This window comes from Lepidochelys olivacea (genome assembly GCF_965140295.1).
Source record: "Lepidochelys olivacea isolate rLepOli2 genome assembly, chromosome: 19".
NCBI lineage: Eukaryota > Metazoa > Chordata > Testudines > Cheloniidae > Lepidochelys > Lepidochelys olivacea.
In genome coordinates, this window is record NC_140429.1 from 8,432,447 (window position 1) to 8,454,913 (window position 22,467).

Genomic DNA, 22,467 nt, shown 5'->3' on the forward strand with positions numbered 1-22,467 from the left:
CGGAGGGCAGTGGTTCATCCGTAACAGCTATGCCCATGCCTATGGCAGATGGATTGAGACTAGGCGCCAAATTTACCCCTGGTGTAAATCCACTGAAGTAGTGCAGTTATATCAGGGATTAATCTGCCCTTGGAGTTCGATTCGCTTCTTCACACCAGTGCAATTCCATGGACTTTAGTGGGGTTCCTTGTGCTTGTCACCAGTGAGAGAGCAGAATAAGGTCACAAGCAATTTTAGGTTATCTACAACCAAAGGCAACTTGGGTGGCATTGTGCCACTTTGCACCAGCTGAGAATCTGGCCCGGAGTTTTGCCAGGTGGGAGTTGGTGCCTCTGGAGCTGCTGCAGCCCTTTGCACTAGTACAGCACAAAGCTCCACCAGTCCGCGCGGGGCACGTTTCACGCTCGCTTTGCACTGGTCTAAGTGGCCACACAAGGTGTTGGCAGCGGAGGATCAGAAGCCTATTTTGATGCAAGCAAAATGTGAACCTGCCTTCATTCTGATCTCACACCCACTTTATATCGAGGAAACTCCACTGATTTCAGCAAATGCCAAGCTGATTCACATCCTTGTGAGAGCAAACCCAGCCCCTCCGCCCTCCCCCGCCCTGCCTAGGGTGGGTGTTTCGCTGACATTGCTAGCGTGCTCAGTATCGGTTCATCCCTTCCAGCAAAGGCGAGTTGCCGTACAGCTTGTGTGAAGCACAGCTCATAAGCATGCAAGAGCATTCTTGACTGGTCACCGGGAGCCCACCAGCACCTTCAGAAGGTTAAAGTGCTACCGAAGAGGCTCTGGGGCAGCAAGTCCTGAGGGTGGATAAAGGTCATGTGAAAGTGTGAGCCCACTTGTGTTTGCCAGGAGTTCATGATGATGAATGAGAGAAGCTTCCACTGAAGCAATATCCTGCTAGGTCCAGTTGGCGGCTGGTTTGTACTGACTTAAAAAAAAACAATTAATTCAAAAGTTTTTGACTTATCCTCACTTCCAGATCAGAAAAATGCATCCACAGCTGTCTCTTCATTTTGAAGGAGTGCTGCTTACGTTGCAAAAATTTTGCAAGTGCATCACACTTACACATGCCAAGACCTGACTGTGCGTGACAAATTGAAGTGCTCTGTCCTCAGAGCAGAAACATCACAGAAATACAAGCTTTCCCCCATATTGCCCTCCCAATGTGCCCCAATCCTGAATGCCACTGATCTCGCTATCTGTACAATCTGCTAGGAACAAGGTCAGTCTCCCCCCTGCATGGTTTCTCTGCAGAGTGCCAATAAGAGTGTTGTCACTTTCATTGCTTTTCCTTGTATCTTGCAGTTCCATGTAACTTTCATCTACCCTCCCTACCCTCCTTGGTTTAATTTCATGTCACTGTAGGTTTTTCTACACACAATTTGTCCGTTGCTATGGGAAGTGTGATCTCCTAAAATCCCAGACTGCCCAGGGCTTTGCTGGAGAGATGGAACTTACACGACACTCGGTCAGGATAGCATACTGTAAGGGGCGGACTCACCCTTACGCTGCCATCTATGCAGTTATTTACATCAGTGCAATGTGGGTATCAAATGGGGCCCTTTTGGGGCCAGCCTCTGAGCTGGAGTAAATCTGCAAATCTTCATTGACTTCGGTGGAGTTTTTTCTGATTTATGCCTGTGTGAGTAAGAGGAGAAACAGGTGAAGATAGACAGGTGCAATTCCAAACCTCTGATTGAATGCTCAGTTTTGGACAGCTGTTCCTACTCCCACCTCCTTTTGCTGTTGTTGATCAGTTGAGACTGCTCCACACAGGCTGCTATTATTATTTATATTATTGTCATGACTAGAACACACAGAGCTTTATTTTGTGTTTACAGGGAGAGAGTGCACTAATCCAGCACCACACATGCATTCTAAAAGCCAGAGGCCTAAATGGAGGATCAGCTGAACCACTGTTCCAACCAAGACAACTGGGGATAAAAAGCAAGATATAGATTACCGCAAGTATACCGTGTTTCACGTGATTGGCCGATATATGGCCAGAATTTATCAGCGCCAAAGATACATGATCACTAATTCCATAGGGTAAAAAATAATCAAACAATATTTGCATGAATTGTTCAGTGTCAGCTTAATTGGAAGATCTTAGTCAATTTCAGCCTAATGATCACCTTTCAGTTTGCAATATGTGCAAAATACCAGTATCAGATGCCAGACAACAAAGACAGTGAAAACATGGGTGCTGGGGACACTATAGCTTGCTCGTGCGTTAGCGGATGTACTGCTGGTTTTGAATGAAGTCCAGTCTTCGCAGAATTTCTCCAAAATATGTGGGCTGTGATGCCTACAGAACTGGAATCCACTTGTTATCAATATTGTACATAAAGGACTGCTTCCCTGGTACTTCTGGCAGATAAGTACCTATAACGAGAAAGATACATAAATGAGCTAAATGCAAATTTCAAATTATTGACTAATATAGGAACTACGGTGTCTTGTTTGCTCAGGGGGAGGGGTAAGAGAAAGGGCGATAAACCCTTGACTGTATTTTTCATTAACTGCATGGAGCATCTTCAATTGGTAAGAAATAATGGTGAGATTCCTATACCTTTATTCATGCTGAATAAATACCTAATTCTGCCATTGAAGTCAATGAGGAGTAAGGACATATTCAGCATGAGTAAAGGAGAGAATGCTAGTCTGGTCTTGGGAGACCAGGGTTCAATTCCCTGCTCTGCTACAGACTTCTTGTATGACCTTGGCCAAGTCACTTAGGCTCAGATTAGTATTTAGGTGTCTAACTCCTACTGAACTCAATCAACCTTTAAGGATGTGGGCCTCAGGCTCTCTCTGCCTTCGTTTCCCATCGATACAATGGGAATGTGAGGCACTCAGATACTATGGTAATGGGGCCATACAAGCACCTTAGATAGATAGTGAAGACAGCCAAAGGTGGCCCATAGTGTTGAAAGGCTTAGTGAAGGCAGAAAGACATTTTTTTTCTCCTTGAGTATCTACTCAGATGTGTATGACAACATGTCAGTTCAGTGAGATGGAAGCGAGCCGCCATAGCCTCCTGGGCCTTTGGTAATATGCGTGTATATGCTGTTAAGTTACAGAAGTATGGGCAAGCTGTGCTTTCATTAATACCCATATTAATATTCATTGTAATCAGAGAAGGGTCTGAGTTCTGACACTGGGATCTAGTTCCAAAGTTTGGCTCAGATCCTGCGTTTGGACCTTTCTTTAATACTTAGTGGGATCCAAAGTTCATCGTGATTGTTTTTTGTATTGACTGTATCTTTCTCGGTGGCTTTTAGGTTAAATGATAAACCAGGAACCCTGGACGTAGTATGAAATATCTGGCATCTTAAAACCCAGCCACCAAGTACTTGGTGCCCAAGCATCCCTTAATAAGGCTCCTGCAATAATATAAGCCTATGAATTTAATTGTGTGGTGTTTAGATTGTTCTTATTCTGATGTCATTGTTCCCTACGAAGTACATGCACAGCACTGCAGATCTGTATTATAGACTCATAGATATTAAGGTCAGAAGGGACCATTATGATCATCTAGTCTGACCTCCTGCACAATGCAGGCCACTGAATCTCACCCACCCACTCCTGCAATAAATCTCTCACCTATGTCTGAGCTATTGAAGTCCTCAAATCATGGTTTAAAAACTTCAAGGTGCAGAGAATCCTCCAGCAAGTGACCTGTGCCCCATGCTGCAGAGGAAGGTGAAAAACCCCCAGGGCCTCTTCCAATCTGCCCTGGAGGAAAATTCCTTCCCGACCCCAAATATGGCGATCAGCTGAACCCTGAGCATGTGGGCAAGATTCACCACCCAGATACCCAGCAAAGAATTCTCTGTAGTAACTCAGATCCCACCCGATCTAACATCCCATCACAGGCCATTGGGCCTATTTACCATGAATAGTTAAAGATCAATTAATTGCCAAAATCATGTTATCCCATCATACCATCTCCTCCACAAACTTACCGAGTTTAATCTTGAAGCCAGATAGGTCTTTTGCCTCCACTGCTTCCCTTGGAAGGCTATTCCAGAACTTCACTTCTCTGATGGTTAGAAACCTTCGTCTAATTTCAAGTCTAAACTTCCCGATGGCCAGTTTATATCATTTGTTCTTATGTCCACATTGGTAGTATTACAAGTAAGTCATACAGTACTGGGCGATTTTACATTATATATTAATAGTGCACATGGGCTAACGCTACTTTAGATTTCATTGCAGGGAGCTTTGCCCCACTGGAATTTTCTTTCTTGTCTTCACAGCTAGCTGTAAAAGGTTAAAAAGAATGGGATTTGATCTTTTCTAATGCCAGAAAGGATGCTGGCAGGGGTGAGTGGGTTTGTGATTATGGGAGATGTCCTGACTTTTCACAAGTTAACAATGCATGTGCATGGTTTTTAATTTAATACTATGGGATGGAAAAACTTTAGACTCTTTTACCGCCTTCTGTTCAAAGTATTTCTAGCCCCACTCACTTCCTCTGCTTCATCTTTGCTTTAATTAAGGTGCCTCAATTTACACAAGCTGAGGATCTGGCCCAATATTTAATAAGTAGACCAGTATTTAGGGACATCAGCATTTTTGCCGAAGCACTTGGCATGCTCAGCGTTTGAAATGTAATATGGACAATGGTTATCATGCAATCCTTTAATAGAATCTGTCCCTCTGTTTCTGCTGCCACAAGATCCCTGGGGGAAATGATGGCACTGTTTTAGCCTGGTATGACATTCCCCAGCACTCTGTGGATGTACAAATTCTACAGATGAATAAAATCATATACTGTAAATAATAGCAAAATTGCTATTGTCTGCTTTCCAAACCAGGCATTCATCTGTCAGAGGGACTTAGGGTCATGTTTCTTGTATTGTTTCTTTTCTCGAATACACCTAACTTACTCACTATATGAAAATAGTGTTACTCATGGCAATTATTAATTGCACAAAGGGCACTCGGGGCCAGATTCCACCAGCCTTGCTCACCCTCAGCAGTTCCCTACTCCACACGCACGCCAATACTTGCAGAGTAAGGAACTACTCAACGTCCGGAAATGGTGGCAGAATCTGTCCCTTCGTTTGTCCCCTGTATGTTAGCAATCTTACCATCAAAAGGGCCAGATCTGGATCCCCTATGCTGCTGAGCACCTAATGAGGTGAGCGGGCTATTTGGCTACAATGGGACTGCATGTATGAGTAAGGACTACACAGTCTAGCTTTCTACATGCACACTGGATACACTGGTAGGTAATTAGAACAAAGCATATCATACTCATGGAAATGTTAGTACATTTAACACATGAGTCTCTGTGAGTAGGTCCCTCCTTCGATCTTCTGCAAGCATTTTCTGGATACAATTATGGGACCTGCTTCGTCTCCCACATATGCTGATGTAAATCAGGAGCAACTGCCCTGGACTCAGTGGAGTTATACCAGTGTCAGAGTTAGACCAGTGTTAAGGTGGCATGAGGCAGAGGAGATTCAGGGCTATGATGCCCTGTAAGGTCTCTTTCCTCTTGGACTATGCAAACACTTTGCAGTTTCATGAGTCAGTTTTCTTCCTTCTCCTCTAACTGCTTCCTCCCACCCCACCCACACAGGGCTTTACGGCAGCGCAGGTAAAACTTTGGTTGTAATAACAAGAGTTGAACGGTAGTTTTCCAAATACAAACATAACTCCCATAAGCTATTTGTCAAACATGCTGACAGTTGGTGATACTTGAATGGCAATTGCAGTGCAAACATTTATGCTTTTCTCAAAATAGTTTAAACACATCGTCTAGTGGTCCGACCACAGGGCTGGGAGTCAGGAGACTTAGGTTCTATTCCCAGTTCTGATACTGACTCTCGGTGTAACCTTGGACAACTCACTTAGCCCCATGTTTACAAAAGTAATTAGGTGCCTAAAGATGCAGATAGGTGCCTAATGGGGTTTAATAACAGCACCTAAGTAGGTTAGGTGCCCAACTCACTTAGGGATTTCAGTAAATCCCACTAAGGCACCTGTCTGCATCTTTAGGTGCCTAGATACCATTGTACATCTGATCCTTAGCTTTTCAGTGCCTCAGTTTCCCTATCTGTAAAAAGGTAGATAACACTGCTTAATCACCTATGGAAAGTGCTTTGAGCTCTATGTAAATACAAAGTATTTATCAATATTTTTATTTTTACCTGGCCCAGGTATCCCTTGCTGAGATGTGTCCCCTCTCCACCGTCCCGTGTTTGAGACAAATACAGCACTAGAGATGTAATGCTTTGGTGGGCCTTTGTAGTCCACTATTTCATACTGCCCTGGACCAGGCAAAGGTGGATTTTTTGGGGGTGGTATGGCTGGGGCGGAGAAATTCAAGTTTTGCTTTCGCCTATTAGAAGAAAGGAAAATTGAGATACATTGTAAATTGATGGGGTTTGAAGGTTGAGAATAAAAGCTGCGATGTTCAGTGGTGCCTAATGGAGTTAGGTGCTGACATTTCATTGAAATTCAGTCGGTGCTAAGTGTTCAAATCACATAGGCTCCTTTGAAAATCCCAGCTAAAAGCTTTAAAGAATGCCCTAGAAAAGAACTATCCGACTCCTCTCGGATCACACACTTTGCAAATCGGGATACATGTACAAAGCCACGTATCAAGCCTCTTAACTTTCTCGCAAAATATATTGACGTGATGATGGGCCCGATCCGGCTGCTATTGAGAGCCAGGGCCAGATGCTCAGCTGGTGTAAATCAGGGTAGTTCCCCTGAAGTCAACGGAGCTGTGCAAGTGTTTTCCAGCTGAGTATGTGGCCCCATAGGCGTAAATCAGTGACTTAAATGGGAGCCGGATCTGTCTCTAAGGGTACACCTACACGGTACTTACATGAGTAGCCCTTAGCACAGGTATAAATAGCAGTGGCGACCGTGAGGTACAGCTTCGGTGAGTAAAGACACACTTGAAGGGTGTGGCTACGTTCTCACGTACATACCCTACATGGTTCTCTATTCACCCACACCATGCCGTGCTGTCTACGCTGCTGTTTTTAGCACTGTAGTGTCTGGCAGTGAGGAAAGGCTCTGGCAAGGGGGAGGCCTTGGGGAAGGGCTCCTCTAGCTCCCTGGTGCTGGAGCCTTTCACCACAGTCCCTCCCCCGCCAGCTCCTTTCACTAACAAGTGTAGCTACAGACTGTAACTTGCTTTTCACTGGAGCGTGTAGCTACACGTACCCTACACGGTGCCACCAGTGGACACAGCCTAACTTTGGCATCTGGACACTGAGCCTTCTGATATTTGCTGATAATGTAGATTAATAATCCTCTCACTTGAGGTTTAATTTAGCTTTCCGCCCTAGCCCGCTGTGTTTAGCACACGCTGTCTGGCATTGCTTCTCTCTCCCTACAGCTTCCTACTCCTTTCACCAAACCTCTGTTGTAAGATACACCTGCCTGTGTGCAGAGAGCTGCAGACTTGCCCATATACTCCTCATACCTTTCCCTGGTCAAGAATTTACTGTTGATCTTAATCTTATCTCAGGCAACCCAATGTCACTGTCACGGGGTGGGCATAATAAATCTACTTGAATAACCTGCTGAAAGGCAGATTTATCTGCCTTCCCAGAATGATGCCAAAGGGGAAAGAAAGGGGCTTTTCCTTTTCTTCCTTTATTCTGTTTTGGCCTGAACTGAAGGAGCAAGTGTTTGAAACCTTGCAGGAAGGCCTGTTGTCCACCTCAGTTCTGCAGACTCAATGAAGTTCAGAGAAGCATCTAAGCTTTACCCAAACAGAGATGTGGAGTCTGTTTCCTGTTCTGCCACTGGGTCATGTGTGCCTCAGTTTTCCCCATCTATAAAATGGGGATCATATATCATACCGACAGCACAATGGGTGTGCGGTATTTGGTAACAGTTTGTGTATTTTGCTTTTCAGTGTTACCACTGCTTTCACTTCCCAAGGGAGCCATCTTTTGCCTCATCTGTAAACCAGCGGCAACAGAGGCAACCGAGTACGGGCTTGACTGTGATACGGTGGAAGAACTTTGCAGAGAGCCAGGTGTGAGCTCTCCTGCTGCAGGTGTTGGGCCCTCCTGCAATCTGAGGTGATCACAAGCAGTGACTGACAGTGAAAAAGCATACAGGTTAGCACTCACATGGAAGTGGTCTTCTTTGCTGCTTTAGTGGGTTTGTTTAGCTGATAGGCTGCAGGCCCTGGGCTTATTGTATTCACCTTTGTTTCACGATGAGTATTTGATTTGAAGCAAGACACTAGAATCCTGGGGGACTTCTTGACAAGGGATTCGTTGATTCTGTAATGGCCTAATAACACAACAAGAAAAGGGATGTAAAAACCAAACAATGCCGCAACTATTGCACTAGGGCAGGCATAAGAGGGGATGAGTCCGTGAAAGTAACGGAGGTAAAAGGAAACAGCACAGCAGAGTGTTTTGGGGGGAAAGCATTTCTTGAGATGACAAAAATTGCTTCCTGGAGCAGCTTACCCCTTGGGCACAGAAGATGAGTGACTACTCTAGTGACTTAATCCTGAACACAGGAGCATCCAAGGAGGAAGTACAGGTAGGAAAACTAGCAATTAAAAAAAACAGAAGAGATGTTGACTGTGAACATCACTTGCAGCGACACCACCTAATGTAAAAATGACTAGAGCCAACTATCCTCATGCTTCAGGGTATAAACTTCATGAGGCAGTGGGGCCAGGAAGAAGTTTCCTTCTATGGTAGCATGACAGATTTAGGTGTATTATGGTGTGTGACGTCACACCGCTCCCTGAGCCCCTGGCACCCTGGAGGGAGCCCGAGTATGTTTTGGCAATTCCCCTAAGTTCCATAAATCTACACTCAGGGGTTTGACTATATCTGGATGGGTGCTTTAGTAATAATTCCAAGGGGCCCATCCTGTAGAACTTGGAAGTGTCACCCACTAATGCCCCTTCATCTATGCAAAATGTAATATCCTGAGTGCCTGGATATCCATGGATTTCAGTGACGGTGGTGAGCACCTAATAAGATCAGACTCAGACTCACAAATGATGCTTTTCGTCCCATCTCAACAGCTCACTTACATGGAGAAGGCCATTTTTCTGTTTTATCAGTGCTTAATCCTCTTGTCGTTTTGGACAAAAACATCGCCCGGGCACACACGTTGTTGCTTTGCTTGCAGAAATCTAGAGAGGCCTGTACAAAATGAAGTCTCCATTAATTCCTTTGAATTGACCTTCCTCTTGGGTATTTACTAACGTAACAAAAACTATGTTTTTTTAGCTCCAGTCTCCATCGTGAATCAGAACTGCTCTAATGATATAAATGAATGCAATATTAGGGCCAAATTTTCAGGAGAGCTCACTGGTTTTCGGTGTCTCCGTTTCTGACTGCCCATCTTGTGAGGGTTTATTATCAGAGGTGCTGCGGACTGGCAGCTCCCACTGAAAATTTGGCTGCATTTCTTTGGTTGCTGCTGCCAGTCATTGCTGCACCAGCTTGATCTAAAAGTGTCCAACCTCATTCAAATAACCGAACCAAGCATGGGGTTTGAGGGAGTGCTTCCAGTGCACCCCAAGGTGAGCTGCATGATAGCACCTGGAAGAGCATAAACAAACTGTTGCAACTTTGCCCTTCAGGGTAGGCTAGAATGACAAAAATGTAGCCACTGGTTTTCTACCCAGCCCAAAATCGTTCTTCAAAGAGATCAAGTCTATTGTTTAGGGGTTAATCCCGCATGCCTCAAAGCCAATGGCAAAATTCCCCTAGACTTCAATTGAATCAGGCTAACTTTACCAGGCCTGCTCCATCCAGGGGAAGCTTCTGATTGATACTGCTCCCAGGATGTTAGAGACACAAGGTGGGGGAGGGAATATCTTTTATTGGACCAACTTCTGTTGGTGAGGGAGACAAGTTTTGAGCTGACACAGAGCTCTTCTTCAGGGCTGGGAAATGTACTCAGGCCAGGTCTACACTACAGACCTATATTGGGATAACTACATCAGTCAGGGGTGTGAAAAATTCACATTTATATTGACCTAACTCCCCACCCTGTGTAGCTAGCACTATGTTAACAGGAGAGCTTCTACCGTCAACATAGCTACCGCCTCTTGGGGAGGTGGATTAACTATGCTGGGGAGAAGCTCTCCTGCTGGCGTAGTTGTGTCTTCATTGAAGCAGGGCCCCTGAATGGGAAGACAAGCCCCTCAGAGTGTCACAACTATTCAAGGTGAACAGATTGTTAAGCATAAGTTTCAGAGTAGCAGCCGTGTTAGTCTGTATTCGCAAAAAGAAAAGGAGGATTTAGAGACTAACCAATTTATTTGAACATAAAGCTTTCGTGAGCTATCCACTAGTACTCCTTTTCTTTTTGTTAAGCATAAGTAGTTAACACATATTTCAAGGGACTATTCAAGGTGAACTGGGCAATTAACACCCCTCCAGTCATGGGGGGAAAAGAAGGCAGGGGGGAAAGGCAGCTGGGGCAGGGGTTGTTAGTGGGTTATAGATTGTTTTAATAAGCCATAAATCCAGCATCTCTATTCAGTCCATGATTTTTAGTGTCTAGCAAAGTTATGAATGTAAGTTCCAAGGCTCGTCTTTTGAGGGTGTTGTGCATATTTCCTTTGTGGGTGAGTGCTGAGAGATCAGACATAGAGTGATAGAGTGATCATTGCATGAAAAGCGTTCTCCCACAGGTGATGTGGTGTTTTGTCTTTTATCATTTTCCCCCTGTGAGTTCATTTAAGAGTATAGTGATTGTCTGGTTTCACCCACATAGTTGTTATTGGGGCATTTAATGCACTGAATGATGTACAGCACATGTTGTGATAGGCTGAATTTGGCCCCCACACTGAAAACATTATTCCATACAGTTTGGGACACTGCTTCAGCTTTATTTTCTGTTGCAAGCCTGGGTTTTATCAACACTTATTAATTTTGGCTGAGATTACACCTAAGGCCTGATTTGCAGTTTTAAGGAAAAACTCCTGTTGACTTTAGTGGGAGTTTTGCCTGTGTACAGGACTGGGCCCTCTGTTTCTTCCCAGAGTGTCTCTTTGCCTATGGTCATAAATTATCAAGCACTGCCATCTTTTAAATGGATTGTTTCCTGTTGTGCTTCTCGAGGGTTAGACACCATCCCTTACAGTAAATCACAAGACAGTAATTAATCCAGGAAGGTTATTCCCAGAAGCAAATTCTTACAATGTTAGAAATAACATGCTACGAACCCATTATGCTATGATATGTCAAATAATTATGATCTGCAAACTAGCTTAAACAACAGAAAACTTGTTGAGGCAGATCATCGTAGCTGGAAGGCATTGTAACAAAGTCCAGTGTTTTAACCAGAGGCCATCTTTTGGAAAGTCGGCCTTTCCGCCACAGCACAGTCCCTATGCTGGTGCGTTGGTTCAGAATTCACTCAGAGAAAAGGGGGGCAGTGTACAGAATCACCAAAATCCCCTTAAATCAGTGGAGCTGTGCTGGTTTACACCAGCTGAGGATCTGATCCCTTTATGAACAATGAAGACACATGATCATTGATTCTGACCAAGCCTATAAATGTATCACTCATTTCTAACCTACAGCCGTGCCACCTTAAGTGGGGAGTTAGTCATGTCTAATGCATTGAGGAGGATCAAGCGTGGTTGCTACCTGCATGGCAGACAACCAAGGAAAACTGAGGAAATGTTTGAATGATTCTGTACATGGCACTCATCTCTTTAAGTGAATTCTGAACCAATGCACCAGCACAGGGGCTGTGCTGCGGAAGGACTGTCTTTCCAAGAAGGATGGTGTATGGCTAAGGCATTGGATTGGGACTCGGGAGAGCTGGATTCCCAGTTCTGCCCCACACTTCTTGTGTGATCTTAGGAAAGTCATTTATTATCTCTGTGCTTCAGCTCCCCACCTGTAAGATGGGGATAATACTTCCATTCTCCCTCGGTCTGTCTTGTCTACTTAGATGGTAAACTCTTTGGTACAGGGTCTCAGTCTTACTACGTGTATGGACACCACCTAGCAAAACGGGGACTCAATCTTTAGGCACTATTTGTAATACGAATAACAACAAGACGGGATGATCCTGACCAGCTACTGTCATTAACGGTCCTCTGGCTCTTCTTACAGAAATAGTGGAGTTAACTACAGTGTCCTGGCCAAATTCAAATGTAATTATATTTCACATAAACAACCTAAAACTCCTTTGCAGTTTTAGTCGGCTACAGTTTTCTTCTTCGCTCACTGTCCTAAACTGTTACAGTGTTACTGTGTGCTTTGAGACAAGACACATTCCACCCCTGCATCCCACTGGATGTTTATCACACTTGAAGTGAGTACATAGTAGGAAAAAACTCTGGTGAAAAGAAAAGGAGGACTTGTGGCACCTTAGAGACTAACAAATTTATTTGAGCATGAGCTTTCGTGAGCTACAGCATCTGATGAAGTGAGCTGTAGCTCACGAAAGCTTATGCTCAAATAAATTTGTTAGTCTCTAAGGTGCCACAAGTATTCCTTTTCTTTTTGCAAATACAGACTAACACGGCTGCTACTCTGAAATCTGGTGAAAAGAGCATTGTGTCAATATAAGAGATTCCTGTTCTAAGTGACAGACACTCAGGGAACTACAGCAGACATGATTTGCAGAAAAAATTATAGAGCAAATGAGTTAAAGTAACAATGATAATAAATCAGCACTGCCTAGATAACAGTGAAATCCATGACCAATAGGTATAATATTTTGATAGGCAGCTATTCACAATACTTTGCATTTCTTTAACAACTTCCTTTCAAGACTCTCAAAGCACTTTGTAAACATTCATGGAGTAAGACTTACAACACCCCAATGAAGCATGTATTATTGTCACCATGTGACACATGGGACGAGGAGGCACAGAAAGGTTAGTGCCTTACTCAAGATCACACAGTGAGTCACTGGCAGAATCAGGAATAGAATCTCAAGGCCAGATCCTTAGCTGGTGTAAACTGGCACAGCTCCATGCAAGTCAGTGGAGCTATGCTGATCTACATCTGTGGAGGATCTGGCCTCTGATTTCCAGCCCTGTGTTTCAACCACCAGACCACACATCTGTTAGAAATAATACATAAAATGTGAAATCCTGGCTGCATTGAAGGCAGCGGCAACACTCCTGTTGAATTCAGTGAAGCCAGGATTTTACCCAAAGAATCCTGTGGGGCTTTCAACACCTCAGGTTATACTGTGGTGGGAAGACAGAGGGTTGCTGCAGTGGCAGATCCTGGATGCATACTGGCTGCCTCGGTGACCCATGTGCTCTGGATGCACAGAGACTGAGACTGCTCCTTGCACGGGGGTCCGACCTGCTTTCAGTGAAATCAATGGCAAAACTCCCACTGACTTCAAAGGAGCAGGAGGAAGCCACAGGTGCATAAAGAGAAACGCCCTCTCCTCCCCTTGCACACCCTTGCTGGGCCAGCCATGCTCTGGTCCACACAGGATTAAACACAGTACAATGATTTCCTTATAATTCCCCATATCTCACTTAAAGTTAGTTTTACATTGGCTTTAACCTCCTGGTTTTTGCCCCTTACGTTGTATTGATTGGGCGCTGGGGTGGACGTTTGCTCTCTCCTCTTAGCGATTGGTTGCTGAAACATGCTGGAGTTTCCCATGCTGAAATCTTGCTTGGATTGAAATGCCAACGAGAGGTTGTAGGCATTTGCGGCAGGGTAGCTGGGTTTTCTATTGTGTAGGAGACGAGCATCCTGGAAAGAGACAAATCAAAGAAATCAATAGCAGTTGAGCAGCAGTGCTGGAGGGAGACTGGTGAACAGTTTGGATCCAGTCTTTGATCTCTGGTATTTTACATATTGTTATAACTGGGTAGGGAATAGCCTCTGTATTTTACATACAGCAGAACCCCACTAAATTGCATGAATGGTTGGGAGTCCCATTGCAAGGGGTCTGATCCTGCCAGTGAGGTGCTGAGCACCATTAATTCCCATTGGCTTCCCTGGGAGAAGAAGATGCTCAGTGGCTTGGCGTGGAAGCCAGGCACACTTTGTCAGTGCATCAGACTATTCTCCATTGTGATGGTTTGAAAATGTGTTTAAAATTCTGTGCAAAATTATCGGCGTTCAGCATTCATATCATTAAAAGGATTGAGCAGATTTTCTTCTAACTCGGCTTATGATTTGTATATCTCACTGAGATTCATAGAAGAACTGACTTTGTTGTCACTAGCTTTAGCCATTTTCAAGCTAGGGTGAGTGCAACATTTCCAGTTAACCCCTCGTGGGAGAGAAATGTGGGGGGTTTTCTTCAGACTTCCATAACTCAAACATGGCTCAGCTAATTTTGCTCCAATTTTCTACTCCAAAGGGAGAAAAATCACCTTTGGATTGAGATCAAGCATAGAAAGTTTTAGCCCCAGAGGAATTTGTTTTAAAAGTTATATGAGCAACTGAAAAAGAAGGTTAGAATGGAGGATGGAACTCAGCCTTAATTATAGCAGTGTCTTCCAGTGACCGGTACAGCGATTGCCTGTCTATCTTTGGTGTTTGTAAGGTGCCCCACCCCTATTGTATCTCAGGCCCAGATCCTTCAGGGAATTTAGATACCTAACCCCAATTGAAGACTCTGATTTGAGGTGCCCTAAATTTAGGCAGCAAGGGATGAAAAATAAGATGTGATCATTAAAGGCCTGATGCAATAGAAGTCAACAGAAAATCCCTTAGACCCAGATCCTCAACGTTATTTAAGTGCCTACCTCCCATTGAAATTAATGGGAAATTACATTAAACTAACTCCCATTAATTTCAGTGGGAGGTAGGTAATTAAATAACTTTGAGGATCTGGGCCTAATTGACTTTAATGGGCGGTGGATCAGGCCCTAAACAATACAAACCCTTTCCCTTACCATGGAAGGAAAGTAGCCCGTTCCCTTCTTTGACAGTGAGGTGCTGTTAATCTCTGCAGATTGGTGAACGACGTTATAGAATCCCGGCCCTGGAATTTCATTCTAATAAGGAAACATAATACATTTACAAAAAGAAAAGGAGTACTTGTGGCACTTTAGAGACTAACCAATTTATTTGAGCATAAGCTTTCGTGAGCTACAGCTCACTTCATCGGATGCATACTGTGGAAAGTTTAGAAGATCTTATTATATACGCACAAAGCATGAAAAAATACCTCCTCCCACCCCACTCTCCTGCTGGTAATAGCTTATCTAAAGTGATCACTACTCTGAAACCACTCCTTACAATGTGTATGATAATCAAGTTGGGCCATTTCCAGCACAAATCATTTAGTAACAATCATCCTTCTGAACAAACTCAAAACATTATTTAGGAAGTTTCAGAGCTGTGACAGCAGAATTTAGAAATTGCCAGACTGGATCAGACCAGAGATCTAACTTGTCCATTATCCTCTCTCTTGGTGGCCAGTACCAGATGCATCAAGAGAAGGTGCAAGAATGTCTTAATGGACAGTTATGGAATAACCTAAATGGGCTGTTATTGCTGGGCTGGGGATGAGCTCACAGCTCCTATAAAGTGCCCCCAATGGCCAGCGAAACCAATCGCCTCTGACAGCCACACACCCCATCACTTGCATTCATGCAGCAGAGGTGTTTCTGTGAAAAGTGGGGGTATGAAAGGCGAGTGTCTGTCACCTATAAAAAAGGCAGACTGCTCGGGTCAGGCAGGGCTCTTCAGCCTTGGTAGGCTGCCCATCTAGGAACTGGAACTCCAAATGTAAACCAGGGGTGCCATGCCCTCAAGGTGGATGATCATCCTTGGCAGACAATGGCACTAGATGCTGGAGAGGAGGTGGATGCCACCAGCATTAGTGTCACTGAATCTTATCCAGTGAAGCATGCCTTATAAATATTGTGTCCTCAATAATGTAACTATTGATATCATCGTTACCAGTGAAAGGATCTAAACATTTTAAAATCCTACTAACACTTGGCCTTGATTATACCTGGTGGCAGTGAGTTCTACAGGTTATCTGTATTATTTATTATTACCATAGTGCATAGGCACTCCAATTATACACCAGGACGCCTTCATGCTAAGTACTGTACAAACACGGAATGTGCATTGTGTATACAATTATTTCCTTTTATCGATTTTCCATTTGATGGCTTTCAATTTCAGTGAATGGCCCTTGTTTTCACATGATGAGAGAGGGTAAATAGGAGCTCCTAATTTACCTCCCTTATATATTTTTTTACATTACACACATCTATCAGATTAAACCTTAATTTTCTCCTCTCAAAACTAAACAACCCCAGTCTCTCTCCAGGACTAACCATTTTGTCAGCTATTTCTGAGCCCCCTCTGTTTCTGCTGCAGCTTTTATTTTGAGATAGGATGACCAGAACATTCCAGGTGAAGGCGTACCCTGGACATAAATAATGGCATTATCATATTTTCAGTATCATTTTCCATTCCATTCCTTGGGCACCTGAACGTTTTGTAGTAACTGTCATTGTGCAACGAGCAGATGTTTTCATTGTGTCAAAATAATAATCTTATTTTAATGTGAGTCTCAAATTGCACAGAAAAATGAATATGAAATGGGAGATTAAGTTTCCTACAGGGCAATTTATACAGACTGGGAATTCAGAGCAACTGCAAGTCTGAAATCTCACTCGTATATCTGACTTGAATGAATGAATTCAGCATGTGGACGGAATGCATTATTTGCAGTTACCGCGCCCTTCCTGACTCAGCTGTCCTCCTGAGCTTTTCAGAAAGAGAACTGGGTGGGATTCTATTTATAGAGCAAAATAAACCAAAACCAGCCTCGGTTCTATGCGATGACACCTTAAGCTCTTGAGGCCCAGTTCCCCGCAAGGTGCAGAACACCCTCTGTAAGGTGCTGGGCTCCCGCTAATCCAAGGGACGTCAATGGGATTTGTGGAGGCTCAGGCCTGTTTGGGATGAGACCCCCTAGAAAGAAATATACCTCATGTCAACATGAATGTTAGATGATTTAGGTATGTAGGAATGGAAATATCTGACACTCCTGACCCCTGAGAGCATATCATTGTCATGTGACCTTGTCTGTCAATTACCAGTGGAAAATATTTTGTATGGAGCACTGGACAAGTATATGAGACTTTATAAGCACATAAAGAGGTCCTGTCCTGTCTGGTTCCTGTCCTGAGGAGTGTATGCTCAGATTCAGACAGAGATATACAATACCCAAGAGAAGATAGTGTGGGAATAACACAGAAGAGATGGGTTTGCAGAGGAGAGAGACGGCAGTTGGTGCAGAGGACATCAGGAGCAATTCCAGCCACACACTTCAATCCTGCAATGAACTACACCTGAGTGCAGGCATCTGACACCCCCACTTCCCCTGTGCAGGACTCTGGCAACAGGAAAGAAAGTACAAAGCTGGGAGTGGGGAAAGGAGATAAAGGGAGAACATAGGAGAGATGTGGGAGAGCCACAGGCAGTGGGAGAGGGTGTAGGAGGAATATATAAGTAATAAAAGCTAGCATCCAAGCAGAGCTTACATTGATGGCCATAAGGCATAGGCAAGTAAGGAATGACCTTGTCACCTTTTTAAGAGGCTACCAATCCAATTGGCCAGACTGGCACTCCAGTGGTAATGTGCTACCATGCATGACATAGAAAACCAGGGTTGGAAGGGACCTCGGGAGGTATCTAGTCCAACCCCCTGCTCAAAGCAGGGCCAATCCCCACTTTTTGCCCCAGATCCCTAAATGGCCCCCTCAAGGATTGAACTCACAACCCTGAGTTTAGCAGGCCAATGCTCAAACCACTGAGCTATCCCTCCTTCCCTGTACCTACTACAATGGGACCCTGATCTCAGTTGGCACTACCATAATGCTAATAATACAAATACACCAGTATGAAACTGGGCAAGACCTGAGTCTTCAGTTCCGATTACTTACACAGATATTTCCACAAGACTCTGCCGTCCTTATAAAAAATGTCATGGGAGTTACAGTGTGGATGGCCATGTAGATAAATATTCAGCATAGTTTTCTTTATAGACAGAAACTATTCCAGTGCACATATAGGTTGCACTGAGGACGGATGTAAGTGGTGCAACTCCATTGATTTCAATAGGTTTGTCCCTACTTACACCAGACTTCAGTAGGTCGCTACATGACTAACGCTTCCTGGCTGGAAGAGACACAGGGAGTTAGGCACCTAATTGCTATTTGTGCCTTTGAAAATCTACCCCCCCCCACCCCCCGAGCTAATTACATACAATTAGGTCCTTCTACCTCCTTGAGATCATAGTCTATTGGTGAATATAGAAGGCCATTAGGTCACAGTATTAGTTGATCAGAAATATTTTGCATACAACACCCAATAATATACATCAAAGTTCTAGTGGGGAGTGAATCCCTGTACCTGTAGCTATGTGTTAATGTACTCTATAGTATACTGAAGTTCTGTGGAGACATGACCAGGTGCGTTTGGAAGGAGAAGCTCAGAAAGCAGCCCTAGAAAGAGCTAGTATTTGATGCAGTAACCTTTCCCTAGGGATAACGCTTAAGCAAAAGTCTATTAAGGTCTTGTGTCGCTTGTGGTTTGGCCCATTTGCTGCTCCATCCTTCCGGCAGGAAATGCTCGGAGTAGAAGGGAGTGTTTTGTGAAACGACCTTAAAACTCTACCTCTTCTCTTTTAGAACTTTGCATCAGGTCATCTGGAACTCTTGGAAGCTGACCAGACAGACAGACGGCGCCTGCAAAAGGCAGTTAAGCAACATCCCCACCTTGATCATTTCCCTTCATCTTTGGTCCTTGATGTTGATAGTTATTATTATTCAGGCCTGAGATAATGTGCTCTTGATATTGCTGAGATGAGAGAGACAAGCAAGAAGGAAGAGAACAAAGGCAGAATAAGAAAAAGAGAAGATACCAAATAATTCTCTGATCTACCCACTTGGAAAAGGGTTCGTGAAGCTACAGAAATCCTCAATCGACTTAATTTTCATGGCATTCTAGGGAGCCATAGCAGTGTTATTCACCAGATGGAGAGCAGGGAACTTTCTGCAGGAGGCATGGAGAATCCTCCTCCCATCAGAAGAGGAAGTAGTTAGGAAGCTGAACCCCAAAAGGCTCCTTGCACATAGAGGATGCGTCAGCTGTATTGGCTAGAGAAAAAGAATTTGAGTTGATGTCTGGGTGACTTGTACAGTTTTACAGCATCTTACTGCTTCCCCCTTCTGGCCAAAGAGGAGTAGACATCATAGTCTTTAGCTAGTATGAGGGAGTTTATGCACAGAGAGATTAGGAGTCATAGTAAATAAAGGAGTCTTAAAATGTTGGGTCATATTCTGCATGCATTACACCAGTGCAAAATCTGGAGTAACTCCATTCACTTCAGTGGAATCATTCCTGATTGGTAGTGGTTTAAATGAGAGCAGAATGTGGGTCTTGGTGGCCTGGCAGTATTAGAATCAATATAAAAGACTAGGTGTAAATAATATTTAGGTTGTAAAACAAACTGACAATCCAAATCAGTGATGAGACATAGTATCCTTCACCCTTAGCACCGAAGATAGGGAGGCTGGAATGGAGAGGAGGAAAAAAAAAAGCACAAAAGTTATTTTACAAAGGAGCCTAAGAAAATTAGGTACCTAAATCCTACTGAAATTCAGTGGTGCTCCATTGGTATTGTTAGGGTGACCAGATGTCCTGATTTTATAGGGACAGTCCCGATATTTGGGGCTTTGTGTTATATAGGCACCTATTACCTCCCACCCCCTGCCCTGATTTTTCATACTTGCTGTCTGTTCACCCTAGGTATTGTACAGCATAAGGCAGTGGTGAATCAGGCTCTTGAGTGTAAAATGAGTAGTTTCATACAGTTCTTTATCAACAGGGTCACATGATGCGTTTTCATCAAACTACTTCAGCATAGCTGATTTTCAATAACACTTCTCTTTTGCATTGCTGTTAGTGGTTTTTTTTCCAAAGCCTGATCCATGGAATACTATATAAAACATGTATACAAGCTGTGTGTCCAGTTCAACTCAATCAAACTTATTATAAGACAAGATCTTATACTAACTAAGACATAATAGGAACATAAGATTTACAGCAAAGATCATAAATCTCAAATATTTCTACTACCTACCTGGTTATACTGAAACCTCTTTGCTTGAGAATTAAACCCCTTTTTTTCTGAGTTTGGGATCACTCTTGTCTGGTATTTATAAGGAATGGAGGCGACCCTGTAACCTAAAAGGTAAAGCCGATAAAAACAAGATCCTGAATGTGGAGATACAGGAAATATGTAACGGTAGCAACAGATTTCATTTTAAATAGGAAACAGACATGAAATGCAAATCTATCATTAATGCAATCTTCAGGTCGAGAAATCATCATTTGTTTTTGCATTGAATTTTCCTGTTTTATTTAAGAAGTAAAGAAAAAACTATCACTGCAGCACTTTAAAGGTGCTTCAGTGGTTACGAAGGGCTGTAGAGCTGACCCAATGCTGCTAAATCACTATTGCCACACCTCCTTATTTAGACCTTTGCTGAGACATCCATATTTGTAGCTATTTTGTCCCCTTTTCAACTGCAAAGTGGTTATTATCCGATTCACAATACTGTACCTCTTGACGTTTTCCCGATCTGCACATCTGCTCCTTTGATACTAGTAGCTACAGAAAAGTTCTCAAAGCAGGCAGCCATGTTACGCAACTACTGCCCACTGGCTGGAAACACTCTCCTCCTCAGGGTCACCATTTTGTTTCTAAAACATCAACTGGAAATATCAAAATGTTATGAATTTAGAAGAAAAAAAACGAGCCAGAATTTCTAAACAAGGCTGGAATGGTGAAGACTTAATAAACAAGGGAACTTCCTTTTCAGATTATGATTATTATCGTATTTTACATTCATACGGTGGGGTGGGGTGGGGTGGGGAGGGATAACTCAGTGGTTTGAGCATTGGCCTGCTAAACCCAGGGTTGTGAGTTCAATCCTTGAGGGGGCCATTTAGGGATCTGGGGCAAAAACTGGGGATTGGTCCTGCTTTGAGCAGGGGGTTGGACTAAATGGCCTCCTGAGGTCCCTTTCAACCCTGAAATTCTATGAATCTGTCACCAAGAATTCTCCAAATCCCTGCAATCCTGACCTCAGTGGGACTGTGGGGTGAATGAAGGCTGCAGGTGCAGGCCCTACACATAAACATCAACCCTTCTGTCACCTTTGGGGTGGGGTGACATGATGCCAATCAAGCTTCACAGCTGCGAGGGAGGGAAAGGATTTGATCAGAAAAGATTGAGTCAAAGCCCTGTTCTTATGAAAAAGGCTGTGGGAATTTTTTAATGCCTAGAAGGAGCACTCTGGCCCTCTGTTTTTAAGGTTATTTTAAAGAGAACGCTGGAGAAGGAGCGTGAAGCCCAGGTATTGTGTTTAGTAGTAAGAGCATCTGCTAGGTCAGGTGAGAGGAAGCGTTGCAGGCTAGGACAGCGGTTCTCAACCTTTTTTCATTTGCGGACCCCTACAAAATTTCAGACGGCGGTGCGGACCCCTTTGGAAATCTATTGTCTGTCTATACAGTTGAATTCTATTCAGTCAGTTTCCAGTTTAAGTCTTTCGTGGACCCCTTAGACAGGCGAGCCACGGACCACAGGCTGAGAACCACTGAGCTGGGACTCTCTCGTCTCTGCGGGGCCAGAGCAGAGGAAGCGTTGCATGCTGGGACCCTGGTCTCTGTGGGGCCACAGGGAGGATGCGCTGCATGCCGGGACCTGCCATCCCTGCGGTGCCACCCCTGCCTACCTGGCTGCCGGGGCTGCTTTAGAGAAGGCCTCTGAGAAAGTTTACACTTGGTTGCCTAGACAACAGCGGAACCAGGTATTCTCCAATCATTTTGCTTGTTACTTTGGCAGCTGACACGCTCCTCCAATCACAGAAAGGCTTTCAAAGTGGCATCTGGTTGCCTCATGCCCTGCTCAAGTTAGAGTGCGTGGTCCCGAACAAGCTCCTCTGCACCTGGGTCTTAAGGCAGCTGTGCTCACCCCCAGGGGCCCTGTTACCAAGGGACCACAGGGAAGAGTGCAGCAGCCCCTTCCTCTGCTCCCTGCTCTTCATTAAGATAGAAACACAACTTGTCAGGCAAAGCCCAGCCAACCCCACTCCGGGTTATTTCAGACACTTCCCCAGACTGATCACTCGAAATGCTAACAAGGTTTTATGCTGGCCTAGAGGGGCTGAGCCAGCTTCTGCTGAGGTCAATGGCACAACATCCACGACCTGCAATTGGGCAGGCTGCTGGCCCAGATTTTCAAAAGCCCTCAGAGTCAGCTGGCCCTGTGACTAGATGCTGGCCTGGCAATCAGGAGACCAGGGTTTGGATACCTGCTCTGTGTCCTTTGGCAAGTCACTTTGGCTCTATAGTCTCTCTCCCTCCTTGTGCCTTCAGATCTCTCTGGTGCAGGAACTGCCCCTTGCTATGTATTTCTACAGCAACAAGCACAATAGGCCTGATCTTAGAGCCTCTAGGGGCT

At 44.2% G+C, this 22,467-nt stretch overlaps 1 protein-coding gene across 1 annotated transcript; it reads right to left on the bottom strand.

Annotated features, from left to right (window-relative positions):
* Positions 1-1,817: 1,817 nt before the first annotated feature.
* Positions 1,818-21,806, bottom strand: STPG1 (sperm tail PG-rich repeat containing 1). The gene is made up of 9 exons (XM_084652407.1): positions 21,740-21,806; positions 20,566-20,717; positions 20,083-20,186; positions 14,867-14,968; positions 13,539-13,712; positions 9,050-9,161; positions 8,121-8,286; positions 6,174-6,364; positions 1,818-2,394 (listed from the first exon to the last, which is right to left on the bottom strand). Exons 2-9 carry the CDS (start codon positions 20,642-20,644, stop codon positions 2,318-2,320), a joined length of 1,005 nt encoding a protein of 334 aa, XP_084508533.1. The 5' UTR covers positions 20,645-20,717; positions 21,740-21,806; the 3' UTR covers positions 1,818-2,317.
* Between the last annotated feature and the right edge of the window lie 661 nt (positions 21,807-22,467).

Coding starts and splice junctions, on each gene's coding strand:
- STPG1 (XM_084652407.1), bottom strand. CDS start 20,644: ATGGCTGCCTGCTTTGAGAACTTTTCTGTAGCTACTAGTATCAAAGGA. Junction 9,162..13,538: donor CAGCGCCCAATCAATACAAC/GTAAGGGGCAAA, acceptor CATTTTGTACAG/GCCTCTCTAGATTTCTGCAA. Junction 2,395..6,173: donor GCAAGGGATACCTGGGCCAG/GTAAAAATAAAA, acceptor TTCTCGTTATAG/GTACTTATCTGCCAGAAGTA.